The sequence below is a fragment of the Salvelinus alpinus genome, chromosome 28 (assembly GCF_045679555.1).
Source record: "Salvelinus alpinus chromosome 28, SLU_Salpinus.1, whole genome shotgun sequence".
NCBI lineage: Eukaryota > Metazoa > Chordata > Actinopteri > Salmoniformes > Salmonidae > Salvelinus > Salvelinus alpinus.
In genome coordinates this window covers 45,267,644-45,283,787 of record NC_092113.1, presented here as the reverse complement: position 1 = coordinate 45,283,787, position 16,144 = coordinate 45,267,644, and the positions used below count along the sequence as shown (strand labels likewise).

Here is a 16,144-nt window from a genome sequence, read left to right as displayed (position 1 = left end):
GTTAAATAATACAGTAAGTAGTTAGTGTTACACATCAGCCTAGCTAGTTAAATAATACAGTAGGTAGTTAGCTAGTGTTACACATTAGCATGGCTAGTTAAATAATACTGTAGGTAGTTAGTGTTACACATCAGCATGGCTAGTTAAATAATACAGTAGGTAGTTAGTGTTACACATCAGCATGGCTAGTTAAATAATACAGTAGGTAGTTAGTGTTACACATCAGCATGGCTAGTTAAATAATACAGTAGGTAGTTAGTGTTACACATCAGCATGGCTAGTTAAATAATACAGTAGGTAGTTAGCTAGTGTTACACATCAGCATGGCTAGTTAAATAATACAGTAGGTAGTTAGTGTTACACATTAGCATGGCTAGTTAAATAATACAGTAGGTAGTTAGCTAGTGTTACACATCAGCATGGCTAGTTAAATAATACAGTAGGTAGTTAGTGTTACACATTAGCATGGCTAGTTAAATAATACAGTAGGTAACTAGTGTTACACATCAGCATGGCTAGTTAAATAATACAGTAGTTAGTTAGCTAGTGTTACACATCAGCATGGCTAGTTAAATAATACAGTAGGTAGTTAGCTAGTGTTACACATCAGCATGGCTAGTTAAATAATACAGTAGGTAGTTAGTTAGTGTTACACATCAGCATGGCTAGTTAAATAATACAGTAGGTAGTTAGCTAGTGTTACACATCAGCATGGCTAGTTAAATAATACAGTAGGTAGTTAGTTAGTGTTACACATCAGCATGGCTAGTTAAATAATACAGTAGGTAGTTAGCTAGTGTTACACATCAGCATGGCTAGTTAAATAATACAGTAGGTAGTTAGCTAGTGTTACACATCTGCATGGCTAGTTAAATAATACAGTAGGTAGTTAGTTAGTGTTACACATCAGCATGGCTAGTTAAATAATACAGTAGGTAGTTAGTGTTACACATTAGCATGGCTAGTTAAATAATACAGTAGTTAGTTAGTGTTACACATCAGCATGGCAAGTTAAATAATACAGTAGGTAGTTAGTGTTACACATCAGCATGGCTAGTTAAATAATACAGTAGGTAGTTAGTTAGTGTTACACATCAGCATGGCTAGTTAAATAATACAGTAGGTAGTTAGTTAGTGTTACACATCAGCATGGCTAGTTAAATAATACAGTAGGTAGTTAGCTAGTGTTACACATCAGCATGGCTAGTTAAATAATACAGTAGGTAGTTAGTTAGTGTTACACATCAGCATGGCTAGTTACATAATACAGTAGGTAGTTAGTGTTACACATCAGCATGGCTAGTTAAATAATACAGTAGGTAGTTAGTGTTACACATTAGCATGGCTAGTTAAATAATACAGTAGGTAGTTAGTGTTACACATCAGCATGGCTAGTTAAATAATACAGTAGGTAGTTAGTGTTACACATCAGCATGGCTAGTTAAATAATACAGTAGGTAGTTAGTGTTACACATCAGCATGGCTAGTTAAATAATACAGTAGGTAGTTAGTTAGTGTTACACATCAGCATGGCTAGTTAAATAATACAGTAGGTAGTTAGCTAGTGTTACACATCAGCATGGCTAGTTAAATAATACAGTAGGTAGTTAGTGTTACACATCAGCATGGCTAGTTAAATAATACAGTAGGTAGTTAGTGTTACACATCAGCATGGCTAGTTAAATAATACAGTAGGTAGTTAGTGTTACACATCAGCATGGCTAGTTAAATAATACAGTAGGTAGTTAGTGTTACACATCAGCATGGCTAGTTAAATAATACAGTAGGTAGTTAGTTAGTGTTACACATCAGCATGGCTAGTTAAATAATACAGTAGGTAGTTAGTTAGTGTTACACATCAGCATGGCTAGTTAAATAATACAGTAGGTAGTTAGTTAGTGTTACACATCAGCATGGCTAGTTAAATAATACAGTAGGTAGTTAGTTAGTGTTACACATCAGCATGGCTAGTTAAATAATACAGTAGGTAGTTAGTGTTACACATCAGCATGGCTAGTTAAATAATACAGTAGGTAGTTAGTGTTACACATCAGCATGGCTAGTTAAATAATACAGTAGGTAGTTAGCTAGTGTTACACATCAGCATGGCTAGTTAAATAATACAGTAGGTAGTTAGTGTTACACATCAGCATGGCTAGTTAAATAATACAGTAGGTAGTTAGTGTTACACATCAGCATGGCTAGTTAAATAATACAGTAGGTAGTTAGTGTTACACATTAGCATGGCTAGTTAAATAATACAGTAGGTAGTTAGTGTTACACATCAGCATGGCTAGTTAAATAATACAGTAGGTAGTTAGTGTTACACATCAGCATGGCTAGTTAAATAATACAGTAGGTAGTTAGTGTTACACATCAGCATGGCTAGTTAAATAATACAGTAGGTAGTTAGTTAGTGTTACACATCAGCATGGCTAGTTAAATAATACAGTAGGTAGTTAGCTAGTGTTACACATCAGCATGGCTAGTTAAATAATACAGTAGGTAGTTAGTGTTACACATTAGCATGGCTAGTTAAATAATACAGTAGGTAGTTAGTGTTACACATCAGCATGGCTAGTTAAATAATACAGTAGGTAGTTAGTGTTACACATCAGCATGGCTAGTTAAATAATACAGTAGGTAGTTAGTGTTACACATCAGCATGGCTAGTTAAATAATACAGTAGGTAGTTAGTGTTACACATCAGCATGGCTAGTTAAATAATACAGTAGGTAGTTAGTTAGTGTTACACATCAGCATGGCTAGTTAAATAATACAGTAGGTAGTTAGTTAGTGTTACACATCAGCATGGCTAGTTAAATAATACAGTAGGTAGCTAGTTAGTGTTACACATCAGCATGGCTAGTTAAATAATACAGTAGGTAGTTAGTTAGTGTTACACATCAGCATGGCTAGTTACATAATACAGTAGGTAGTTAGTGTTACACATTAGCATGGCTAGTTAAATAATACAGTAGGTAGTTAGTGTTACACATCAGCATGGCTAGTTAAATAATACTGTAGGTGCATTTGAAAAAGCGGACTCAACTACTACAACATCGTGTGTGTATATGTGACCGACCGGCTCGATTTGGTCTTACGTAGCAACATTTGAAATTGTGTTTTTTACGTTGGATAGAAGTAGAGACTCTTAGCTAGAAAATGGTGTATCATAAACTACAGTTGAGGAACAATGCGCAAGTAATTCTGCTTTGAAAATTGCTAAACTTTTGAGAAAATGGCCCATGAGTGTTTTGTTACCTACTGGAGAGCTCTTCTTTGTCTCCACCCATTCAGCATCGTTCACGCCCTCTTAAGGTTTAGCCCCACCCTTCTCTTTAAGGATTCACATGTGAGGCTATGTACTAAACAACCAAAAATGTCAAGACTAAAGGCTGGTTTATACTACAGTATACTTCGGAACTAGAAGCACAAGCATTTCGCTACACTCGCATTAACATCTGCTAACCATGTGTATGTGACAAATAAAATTTGATTTGATTTACTACGAGTGTGTTTGTAAATTCAATCTGAAATGCCAGAGTGTACTCTGGGTGTTTGTAAACTCAGAGAGTTGTCAAATTGTCCATTCGTAAATTCAGAGTGATTCGCTCTCGGAGCGTTCAGAGCGCACACTGGACGCTCTGGCTGAGGAGTAGGGTTGATCTGAGAACACACTGGACACTCTGGTTGAGGAGTAGGGTTGATCTGAGAACACACTGGACACTCTGGTTGAGGAGTAGGGTTGATCTGAGAACACACTGGACACTCTGGTTGAGGAGTAGGGTTGATCTGAGAACACACTGGACACTCTGGTTGAGGAGGAGGGTTGATCAGAGCGTTCTGACCTCACAACAGCAGTCAGCCACCCAAGCTAACTGGCTAATGTAGGCTAGCTACTTCCAGACACATATGAGAGAACAGCTCACTCTGACCATTTTACTCACCCTAGCAGAGCTGGTTAGGCTGTTTTCGTAAAATGTGTCAGTTATTCTGCCCTCTGGCACACTCAGACGAGAGTGCTGCGAAATTGGAGTAGATAGCCAGAATGAACAATGTCCATTGAGAACGCACAATGAATATACCACTTAGCTAAGAACGACATGAATAATCAAGTCAATAAGCGTTGGGTAGTTAGTTATATTATAGTTAATATACTTCCTGGCAAGTCTGATGTATTAGTAGCCAACTAACGTTAACGTTACTCGTTAGGTAACTAGCTAACACACCGGTACATACTGCTGTAATGCTATGCGGTTTGTTAGGATAGCGTAGCTAACAATTTGTCTTCCAACATAACATTACACATAACTTATTTGAAAATTCATTACTTTATTACAAAGTCATTACTTTACTACTTTGCTCAAAAGTTTCTTAACATTTGTCATAATTAGTTAAAGCAATGAATTTGTATCCGCTGTCGTCAGACTTCGGCTGAATATTTTCCGCCATTTTCTTCACTTCTGAAAACGTTAGTGAGGTTAGAATGAGTCGTATGCCTCTCTGCGTTCCAGACCATTCCCATGACTCCCATCAGGATCAAAGTTGACCCGTCACATGACGCCAGCAAGGTCAAGGCCGAGGGACCAGGACTCAACCATAGTGGTGAGTCACACACACACGGTACACACTCACCTTTTCATCCACCAGAGATAATTAACCCTTGCCTGTTCCATGGCCTCTCTCCCCTCCTCTTTTCTCTCGTCCAGGTGTGGAGTTGGCCAAGCCGACCCACTTCACAGTAAACACCAAGGCCGCAGGTAAAGCCAAGCTGGACGCTGTGTTCTCCGGCCCGGGTAAAGGAGAGACGGTCAAGGAATTTGAGATCATCAACAACCCTGATAACACCCATACGGTCAAGTACACCCCTGTCCAGCAGGGTGTTCTGGGAGTGGCACTCACCTACGGAGGAGATTCTATTCCCAAGAGTCCCTTCTCCATCCCCGTGGCACCAAGCCTTGACCTCAGCAAGATACAAGTGGCTGGACTAGGTGATAGTATGTACACTATAAAAATAAAAAATACTATTTTTTTATTTTCATTAACTAGGCAAGTCAATTAAGAACAAATTCTTATTTACAATGACAGCCTTCCATGGCCAAACACGAAAGACGCTGGGCCAATTGTGCACTTTGTGGAGTGGTTGAAAAATGAGTTTTAATGACTCCAACCTAAGTGTATGTAAACTTCCGACTTCAACTGTATATAGAATGCAGTGTATGTAGTTTTTTTTAGTACAGTATGTAGTGTAGATAGATAGTTATATAGTATATTTAGAATGTATAGTATGTAGTTCAGATAGATAGTGATATAGTATATAAAGTGGGGAGAACAAGTATTTGAAACACTACCGATTTTGCAGGTTTTCCTACTTACAAAGCATGTAGAGGTCTGTAATTTTTATCATAGGTACACTTCAATTGTGAGAGACGGAATCGAAAAAAAATGTATGATTTTTAAGTAATTAATTTGCATTTTACTCACTCTACTCAGCCAACTGGATGTAATCTATCACAGTGCCATCCGTTTTGTCACCAAAGCCCCATATACCACCCACCACTGCAGGGTTTCTCAAACTCGGTCCTGGGCCCCAACCTGGGTGTGCTTTTTGTTTTTGCCCTTGATGACAAGTTAGTTATTTGAATCAGCTATGTAGTCCTAGGGCAAAAACTAGTTAGCCAGTTTAGCGTGAGCTAGACTACCCAGGAAAGTCAACTTGGCAACATGTCGTATTTTCACGTGGGAAGAGGAAACATATGCCCGGGACAAATTCAAATGTTTTAGCATCACACACATAAGGGACAGTTCCACACACTCTTAATGCTTTATATCTGCCTCACACCTCACATTCCTCAATCTATCTCTTCCCCTCTTTATCTATATCTCTTCTATCTCTTCTCTATCTCTTCTCTATCTCCTCTATATATCTTCATCTCTTCTCTTCTATCTCTTCAATCTCTTTATATCTTATCTTCTATATATCTCTCTCCCCTCTTCTATCTCTCTCTCTCCTCTTCTATATCTCTCTCTCTCCTCTTCTATCTCTCTCTCTCCTCTTCTATATCTCTCTCTCTCCTCTTCTATCTCTCTCTCCTCTTCTATATCTCTATATTTTCTATATCTCTTCTCTTCCATATATATATCTCTTCTCTTCTATATCTCAATTTCTTCTCTTCTATATCTCTATATTTTCTATATCTCTTCTCTTCCATATATATATCTCTTCTCTTCTATATCTCAATTTCTTCTCTTCTATATCTCTCCTCTTTTATCTCTTCTATTTCTCTATCTGTGTAGAGATGACGGTGGGTAAGGACCAGGAAGTGACTGTGAAGTCTGAAGGAGCAGGAGGTCAGGGGAAAGTCTGGGCCAACGTTACAGGGCCTTCTGGGAAACCTATCACCAGCAAGGTAGGGATGTAGATTGATCGCTGAATTTTTTTTTAACTCTCTTTTTAAAAACTGCATTACAATTATATGTTTATAAATGCTTTGTTGCATTTTTAAAAGCTTCATTACAGTTTATGTTCATTGTTAAAAATGTTTTGCTAAAACCAATGATGAAAGGTGCTTTACAAATAGAAAATGATGAAGGTTGTTATTAATATTCGGATTATTCAGGTGGAGGCAGGTCTTAAACCAGAGACCAGTCAAGTGAAGTTTATCCCTTGGGAGGCGGGGCCATACCAGGTGGAGCTGACCTTTGACGGAGCTCCGATCCCAGGATCCCCCTTCAACCCCACCGCCTATCCCCCCACCGATGCCACCAAGGTAAACACGACCTCTAACTGCTGACCTCTAACCCCGGATCTCTAACCCCTGACCCTTAACCCTGTATGTCCTGTTTCCCCCATGTCTGTCAGGTGAAGTGTTCCGGCCCAGGTTTGGAGCATGCCAAAGTGGGAGGGACTGGGGAGTTTGTGGTGGACTGTACCAGCGCAGGTCCAGCTGAGCTGACCATAGAGATCATCAGTGACAGCGGGACAGAGGCAGAGGTCCACATCCAGGACAACGGAGACGGAACCTACACCATCACCTACATCCCCCTGTACCCCGGCTCCTACACCCTCACCATCCGCTACGGGGGGCAGGATGTACCCAACTTCCCCGCCTGCCTGACTGTGGAGCCGGCGGTCAACACCAGCGGAGTCCGCGTGTTCGGACCGGGAGTAGAGGGCAAAGGTCAGAGAGTGTTCTGTCCCCTAGGCTTGTACTAAGCCTGTGTTATATCCTGCAGGTCTATTAACTGGTCCTTTGTAGCTCAGTTAGTAGAGCATGGCACTTGTAACGCCAGGGTAGTGGGTTCGATTCCCGGGACCACCAATACAAAAAATGTATGCACGCATGACTGTAAGTCGCTTTGGATAAAACTGTCTGCTTAATGGTCTGCACTGTGAACAAGAATGAATACATACAATATAGATATACAGTCAGAAGTTTAGACACACCTACTCATGCAAGGGTTTTTCTTTACTATTTTCTACATTGTAGAATAATAGTGAAACATCGAAACTATGAAATAACACATGTGGAATCATGTAGTTCCCTATAAATATGTCCCTTTGGTTCCTTCCCCAGACGTTATTGTTTCTGTTCCAGTGTCTGTGCGTTGTTTGTGTTTCTTGTTTTGTATTTAGTTTGCGTTTATTTATTAAAACACTCATTCCCTGAACTTGCTAAACGACTCTCAGCGCACTCGCTACAGCTATTCCGTTAAAACAACTACAGCTATTCCATTAAAACAACTACAGCTATTCCATTAAAACAACTACAGCTATTCCGTTAAAACAACTACAGCTTATGTGCACATTGTAAACAAAACTGAAATCTTAATTGCCGCATTTCAAATCAAATCAAAATGTATTTGTTACATGCGCCAGATACAACAGGTGTAGTAGACCTTACAGTGAAATGCTGAATACAACATGTATAGACCTCACAGTGAAATGCTGAATACAACAGGTGTAGTAGACCTCAGTGAAATGCTGAATACAACAGGTGTAGTAGACCTCAGAGTGAAATGCTGAATACAACAGGTGTAGTAGACCTTACTGTGAAATGCTGAATACAACAGGTGTAGAGACCTCACAGTGAAAGGCTGAATACAACAGGTGTAGTAGACCTCACAGTGAAATGCTGAATACAACAGGTGTAGTAGACCTTACAGTGAAATGCTGAATACAACAGGTGTAGTAGACCTCACAGTGAAATGCTGAATACAACAGGTGTAGTAGACCTTACAGTGAAATGCTGAATACAACAGGTGTAGTAGACCTTACAGTGAAATGCTGAATACAACAGGTGTAGTAGACCCTACAGTGAAATGCTGAATACAACAGGTGTAGTAGACCTTACAGTGAAATGCTGAATACAACAGGTGTAGTAGACCTCACAGTGAAATGCTGAATACAACAGGTGTAGTAGACCTTACAGTGAAATGCTGAATACAACAGGTGTAGTAGACCTTACAGTGAAATGCTGAATACAACAGGTGTAGTAGACCTTACAGTGAAATGCTGAATACAACAGGTGTAGTAGACCTTACAGTGAAATGCTGAATACAACAGGTGTAGTAGACCTCACAGTGAAATGCTGAATACAACAGGTGTAGTAGACCTTACAGTGAAATGCTGAATACAACAGGTGTAGTAGACCTTACAGTGAAATGCTGAATACAACAGGTGTAGTAGACCTTACAGTGAAATGCTGAATACAACAGGTGTAGTAGACCTCACAGTGAAATACTGAATACAACAGGTGTAGTAGACCTTACAGTGAAATGCTGAATACAACAGGTGTAGTAGACCTTACAGTGAAATGCTGAATACAACAGGTGTAGTAGACCTTACAGTGAAATGCTGAATACAACAGGTGTAGTAGACCTTACAGTGAAATGCTGAATACAACAGGTGTAGTAGACCTCACAGTGAAATACTGAATACAACAGGTGTAGTAGACCTTACAGTGAAATGCTGAATACAACAGGTGTAGTAGACCTTACAGTGAAATGCTGAATACAACAGGTGTAGTAGACCTCACAGTGAAATGCTGAATACAACAGGTGTAGTAGACCTCACAGTGAAATGCTGAATACAACAGGTGTAGACCTTACAGTGAAATGCTGAATACAACAGGTGTAGACCTTACAGTGAAATGCTGAATACAACATGTGTAGTAGACCTCACAGTGAAATGCTGAATACAACAGGTGTAGTAGACCTCACAGTGAAATGCTGAATACAACAGGTGTAGTAGACCTTACAGTGAAATGCTGAATACAACAGGTGTAGTAGACCTCACAGTGAAATGCTGAATACAACATGTGTAGTAGACCTCACAGTGAAATGCCGAATACAACAGGTGTAGTAGACCTCACAGTGAAATGCTGAATACAACAGGTGTAGTAGACCTCACAGTGAAATGCTGAATACAACAGGTGTAGTAGACCTTACAGTGAAATGCTGAATACAACAGGTGTAGTAGACCTTACAGTGAAATGCTGAATACAACAGGTGTAGTAGACCTTACAGTGAAATGCTGAATACAACAGGTGTAGTAGACCTCACAGTGAAATGCTGAATACAACAGGTGTAGTAGACCTCACAGTGAAATGCTGAATACAACAGGTGTAGTAGACCTCACAGTGAAATGCTGAATACAACAGGTGTAGACCTCACAGTGAAATGCTGAATACAACAGGTGTAGACCTCACAGTGAAATGCTGAATACAACAGGTGTAGTAGACCTTACAGTGAAATGCTGAATACAACAGGTGTAGACCTCACAGTGAAATGCTGAATACAACAGGTGTAGTAGACCTTACAGTGAAATGCTGTATACAACATGTGTAGTAGACCTCACAGTGAAATGCTGAATACAACAGGTGTAGTAGACCTTACAGTGAAATGCTGAATACAACAGGTGTAGTAGACCTCACAGTTAAATGCTGAATACAACAGGTGTAGACCTCACAGTGAAGTGCTGAATACAACAGGTGTAGTAGACCTCACAGTGAAATGCTGAATACAACAGGTGTAGTAGACCTTACAGTGAAATGCTGAATACAACAGGTGTAGTAGACCTCACAGTTAAATGCTGAATACAACAGGTGTAGTAGACCTCACAGTGAAATGCTGAATACAACAGGTGTAGTAGACCTCACAGTGAAATGCTGAATACAACAGGTGTAGTAGAAATTACAGTGAAATGCTGAATACAACAGGTGTAGTAGACCTCACAGTGAAATGCTGTATACAACAGGTGTAGTAGACCTTACAGTGAAATGCTGAATACAACAGGTGTAGTAGACCGTACAGTGAAATGCTGAATACAACAGGTGTAGTAGACCTTACAGTGAAATGCTGAATACAACAGGTGTAGTAGACCTCACAGTGAAATGCTGAATACAACAGGTGTAGGTAGACCTTACAGTGAAATGCTGAATACAACAGGTGTAGGTAGACCTTACAGTGAAATGCTGAATACAACAGGTATAGGTAGACCTTACAGTGAAATGCTGAATACAACAGGTGTAGGTAGACCTTACAGTGAAATGCTGAATACAACAGGTGTAGGTAGACCTTACAGTGAAATGCTGAATACAACAGGTGTAGGTAGACCTTACAGTGAAATGCTGAATACAACAGGTGTAGTAGACCTCACAGTGAAATGCTGAATACAACAGGTGTAGACCTCACAGTAAAGTGCTGAATACAACAGGTGTAGTAGACCTCACAGTGAAATGCTGAATACAACAGGTGTAGTAGACCTTACAGTGAAATGCTGAATACAACAGGTGTAGTAGACCTTACAGTGAAATGCTGAATACAACAGGTGTAGTAGACCTCACAGTGAAATACTGAATACAACAGGTGTAGTAGACCTTACAGTGAAATGCTGAATACAACAGGTGTAGTAGACCTTACAGTGAAATGCTGAATACAACAGGTGTAGTAGACCTTACAGTGAAATGCTGAATACAACAGGTGTAGTAGACCTTACAGTGAAATGCTGAATACAACAGGTGTAGTAGACCTCACAGTGAAATACTGAATACAACAGGTGTAGTAGACCTTACAGTGAAATGCTGAATACAACAGGTGTAGTAGACCTTACAGTGAAATGCTGAATACAACAGGTGTAGTAGACCTCACAGTGAAATGCTGAATACAACAGGTGTAGTAGACCTCACAGTGAAATGCTGAATACAACAGGTGTAGACCTTACAGTGAAATGCTGAATACAACAGGTGTAGACCTTACAGTGAAATGCTGAATACAACATGTGTAGTAGACCTCACAGTGAAATGCTGAATACAACAGGTGTAGTAGACCTCACAGTGAAATGCTGAATACAACAGGTGTAGTAGACCTTACAGTGAAATGCTGAATACAACAGGTGTAGTAGACCTCACAGTGAAATGCTGAATACAACATGTGTAGTAGACCTCACAGTGAAATGCCGAATACAACAGGTGTAGTAGACCTCACAGTGAAATGCTGAATACAACAGGTGTAGTAGACCTCACAGTGAAATGCTGAATACAACAGGTGTAGTAGACCTTACAGTGAAATGCTGAATACAACAGGTGTAGTAGACCTTACAGTGAAATGCTGAATACAACAGGTGTAGTAGACCTTACAGTGAAATGCTGAATACAACAGGTGTAGTAGACCTCACAGTGAAATGCTGAATACAACAGGTGTAGTAGACCTCACAGTGAAATGCTGAATACAACAGGTGTAGTAGACCTCACAGTGAAATGCTGAATACAACAGGTGTAGACCTCACAGTGAAATGCTGAATACAACAGGTGTAGACCTCACAGTGAAATGCTGAATACAACAGGTGTAGTAGACCTTACAGTGAAATGCTGAATACAACAGGTGTAGACCTCACAGTGAAATGCTGAATACAACAGGTGTAGTAGACCTTACAGTGAAATGCTGTATACAACATGTGTAGTAGACCTCACAGTGAAATGCTGAATACAACAGGTGTAGTAGACCTTACAGTGAAATGCTGAATACAACAGGTGTAGTAGACCTCACAGTTAAATGCTGAATACAACAGGTGTAGACCTCACAGTGAAGTGCTGAATACAACAGGTGTAGTAGACCTCACAGTGAAATGCTGAATACAACAGGTGTAGTAGACCTTACAGTGAAATGCTGAATACAACAGGTGTAGTAGACCTCACAGTTAAATGCTGAATACAACAGGTGTAGTAGACCTCACAGTGAAGTGCTGAATACAACAGGTGTAGTAGACCTCACAGTGAAATGCTGAATACAACAGGTGTAGTAGACCTCACAGTGAAATGCTGAATACAACAGGTGTAGTAGAAATTACAGTGAAATGCTGAATACAACAGGTGTAGTAGACCTCACAGTGAAATGCTGTATACAACAGGTGTAGTAGACCTTACAGTGAAATGCTGAATACAACAGGTGTAGTAGACCGTACAGTGAAATGCTGAATACAACAGGTGTAGTAGACCTTACAGTGAAATGCTGAATACAACAGGTGTAGTAGACCTCACAGTGAAATGCTGAATACAACAGGTGTAGGTAGACCTTACAGTGAAATGCTGAATACAACAGGTGTAGGTAGACCTTACAGTGAAATGCTGAATACAACAGGTGTAGGTAGACCTTACAGTGAAATGCTGAATACAACAGGTGTAGGTAGACCTTACAGTGAAATGCTGAATACAACAGGTGTAGGTAGACCTTACAGTGAAATGCTGAATACAACAGGTGTAGGTAGACCTTACAGTGAAATGCTGAATACAACAGGTGTAGTAGACCTCACAGTGAAATGCTGAATACAACAGGTGTAGACCTCACAGTAAAGTGCTGAATACAACAGGTGTAGTAGACCTCACAGTGAAATGCTGAATACAACAGGTGTAGTAGACCTCACAGTGAAATGCTGAATACAACAGGTGTAGTAGACCTCACAGTGAAATGCTGAATACAACATGTGTAGTAGACCTCACAGTGAAATGCTGAATACAACAGGTGTAGTAGACCTCACAGTGAAATGCTGTATACAACAGGTGTAGTAGACCTTACAGTGAAATGCTGAATACAACAGGTGTAGTAGACCGTACAGTGAAATGCTGAATACAACAGGTGTAGTAGACCTTACAGTGAAATGCTGAATACAACAGGTGTAGTAGACCTCACAGTGAAATGCTGAATACAACAGGTGTAGACCTCACAGTGAAGTGCTGAATACAACAGGTGTAGTAGACCTGACAGTGAAATGCTTACTTACAAGCCCTAACGAACAATGCAGTTAAAAAAAATATATATATATAAGAATAAGAAATAAATGTAACAAGTAAATAAAGAGCAGCAGTAAAATAGCAATAGCGATGCTATATACAGGGGGGTACTGAGTCAATGTGCGGGGGCACCGGTTAGTCGAGGTAACTGAGGTAATATGTACATGTAGATAGAGTTATTAAAGTGAATATGCATAGATAATAAACAAAGAGTAGCAGCAGTGTAAAAGAGGGGGGCAATGCAAATAGTCTGGGTAGCAATTTGATTAGATGTTCAGGAGTCTTATGGGTTCAATCAATCAAGTTTATTTTATAAAGCCCTTCGTACATCAGCTAATATCTCGAAGTGCTGTACAGAAACCCAGCCTAAAACCCCAAACAGCAAGCAATGCAGGTGTAGAAGCACGGTGACTAGGAAAAACTCCCTAGAAAGGCCAAAACCTAGGAAGAAACCTAGAGAGGAACCAGGCTATGAGGGGTGGCCAGTCCTCTTCTGGCTGTGCCGGGTGGAGATTATAACAGAACATGGCCAAGATGTTCAAATGTTCATAAATGGGTTGTGGTTAGAAGCTGTTTAGAAGCCTCTTGGACCTAGACTTGATGCTCCAGTACCGCTTGCCGTGCGGTAGCAGAGAACAGTCTACGACTTGGGTGGCTGGAGTCCTTGGCAATTTTTAGGGCCTTCCTCTGACACCACATGGTATAGATGTCCTGGATGGCAGGAAGCTTGGCCCCAGTGATGTACTGGGCTGTAAGCATTACCCTCTGTAGTGTCTTGAGGTCGGAGGCTGAGCAGTTGCCATACCAGGCAGTGATGCAACCAGTCAGGATATACTCGATGGTGCAGCTGTAGAACCTTTTGAGGATCTGAGGACCCATGCCAAATCTTTTCAGTCTCCTGAGGGGGAATACGTTTTGTCGTGCCCTCTTCACGACTGTCTTGGTGTGCTTGGACCATGTTAGTTTGTTGGTGATGTGAACACCAAGGAACTTGAAGCTCTCAACCTGCTCCACCACAGCCCCGTCGATGAGAATGGGGACGTGCTTGGTCCTCCTTTTCCTGTAGTCCACCAACATCTCCTTTGTCTTGATCCCGTTGAGGGAGTGTCCTGGCACCACACGGCCATTCCTACCTTTTCAATCTATCCTTTTGTGAAGTGCAGCCGGGAACTAGTTCTGTACAATGGCGAGTTTGTTATGGAGTATTGTGATGTCATGGTGAGTGGTGGGGTGGATCATCGTCTAAATCTCCAGTTTGGGAACATTTTCCGCTTCCCAGTAGAATACAACGGCAATGAACAGAAAGAGGATGTCTCCACGCTCAATGAGAATAGCCTATGGAGCTGCCAACACCTTAAACATGTTGACACGTTTACGCCAACATTACCCCAGTATTCCTACCATCGGATCAAGACCGAAATACAATAACACAACAACACAACTTGCAACCTCTGCATTCAAGCTTCTCAGCTGATTCTGACCTGGTCAGAGAAATTACAACAGTGATAGGTATGTTTATAGTGGTTGAATAAGGGTTTTTAGTACATCGTGAAAGAACTCGAGTCACATTACGAACTTCACCCATTTCATTAAACTGTACCTGCACTATATAAGCAAGCGAAAGCTGAAGTTGTCAATAAATTGGCAAATGCGATGGATGAACCTCCAGGCTACAAAGAGATACAGTTGAATTCGGAAGTTTACATACACCTAAGCCAAATACATTTAAACTCAGTTTTTCACAATTCCTGACATTTAATCTTAGTAAAAATGACCTGTCTTAGGTCAGTTAGGATCACCACTTTATTTTAAGAATGTGAAATGTCAGAATAATAGTAGAGAGAATGATTTATTTCAGCTTTTATTTCTTTAATCACATTCCCAGTCAGTCAGAAGTTTACATACACTCAATTAGTATTTGGTAGCATTGCCTTGAAATTGTTTAACTTCTCTGTGCTACAGATCGCTTTTACGGGATCACTTTCCTAAACAACCGCAAGAATTGCAGGGCGCCAAATGCAAAAATATTACAAAAAATATTTATAATCATGCAATCACAAGTGAAATATACCAGAACACAGCTTAGCTTGTTGTTAATCCACCTATCGTGTCAGATTTTGAAAATATACTTTACAGCGAAAGAAATCCAAGCTTTTGTGAGTGTAGCTTTCAATGCTACAACAGCTAGCCTTATATTAGCTTGGTTAGCTTGGTCAACGAAAGTCAGAAAAGCAATGAGATTAATCGCTTACCTTTGATAATCTTCGGGTGTTTCCACTCACGAGACTCCCAGTTACACAACAAATGTTATTTTTGTTCGATAAATATTACTTTTATCACAAAAAAACGCCATTTGGGTTGTGCATTATGTTCAGAAAACAAAGCCGTGTTCCGTTCGACAAATTCCAAAAAGTATCTGTAATGTTCGTAGAAACATGTCAAATGTTTTTTATAATCAATCCTCAGGTTGTTTTTAACAAACAGAATCGATAATATTTCAACTGGACCGTAACCTATTCATTAAGAGACAAAAGGAAAATGGGGAGCTCCTCTCGCGCGCGCAGTAACTATTCGGAGGACACTTGACTAGTTTTGAAAAATCTCGTTCATTTTTAAAAATAAAAGCCTGAAACTATGTCTAAAGCCTGGTCACAGCCTGAGGAAGCCATTGGAAAAGGAATCTGGTTGATACCCCTTTAAATGGAGGAAAGACGGTCTAGGAAACACAGTTAAAAAAAATGTTTAATCACTTCCGGGTTATATTTTCTCAGGTTTTCGTCTGCAGAATACGTTTTGTTATACTCACAGACAATATTTTGACAGTTTTGGAAACTTTCTGTAAATTATATGCA

The 16,144-nt window shown here is 40.1% G+C and overlaps 1 protein-coding gene across 1 annotated transcript in view; it reads left to right on the top strand.

The window, feature by feature from the left end:
• Positions 1 to 16,144, top strand: part of LOC139557925 (filamin-A-like) — a 238,834-nt gene that overhangs the window by 142,159 nt on the left and 80,531 nt on the right. The window contains exons 17-21 of the mRNA XM_071373278.1: positions 4,518 to 4,608; positions 4,713 to 5,000; positions 6,301 to 6,413; positions 6,624 to 6,773; positions 6,866 to 7,184. Of these exons, the coding sequence (XP_071229379.1) occupies positions 4,518 to 4,608; positions 4,713 to 5,000; positions 6,301 to 6,413; positions 6,624 to 6,773; positions 6,866 to 7,184 (961 nt within the window). The remainder of the gene's footprint in view (positions 1 to 4,517; positions 4,609 to 4,712; positions 5,001 to 6,300; positions 6,414 to 6,623; positions 6,774 to 6,865; positions 7,185 to 16,144) is intronic.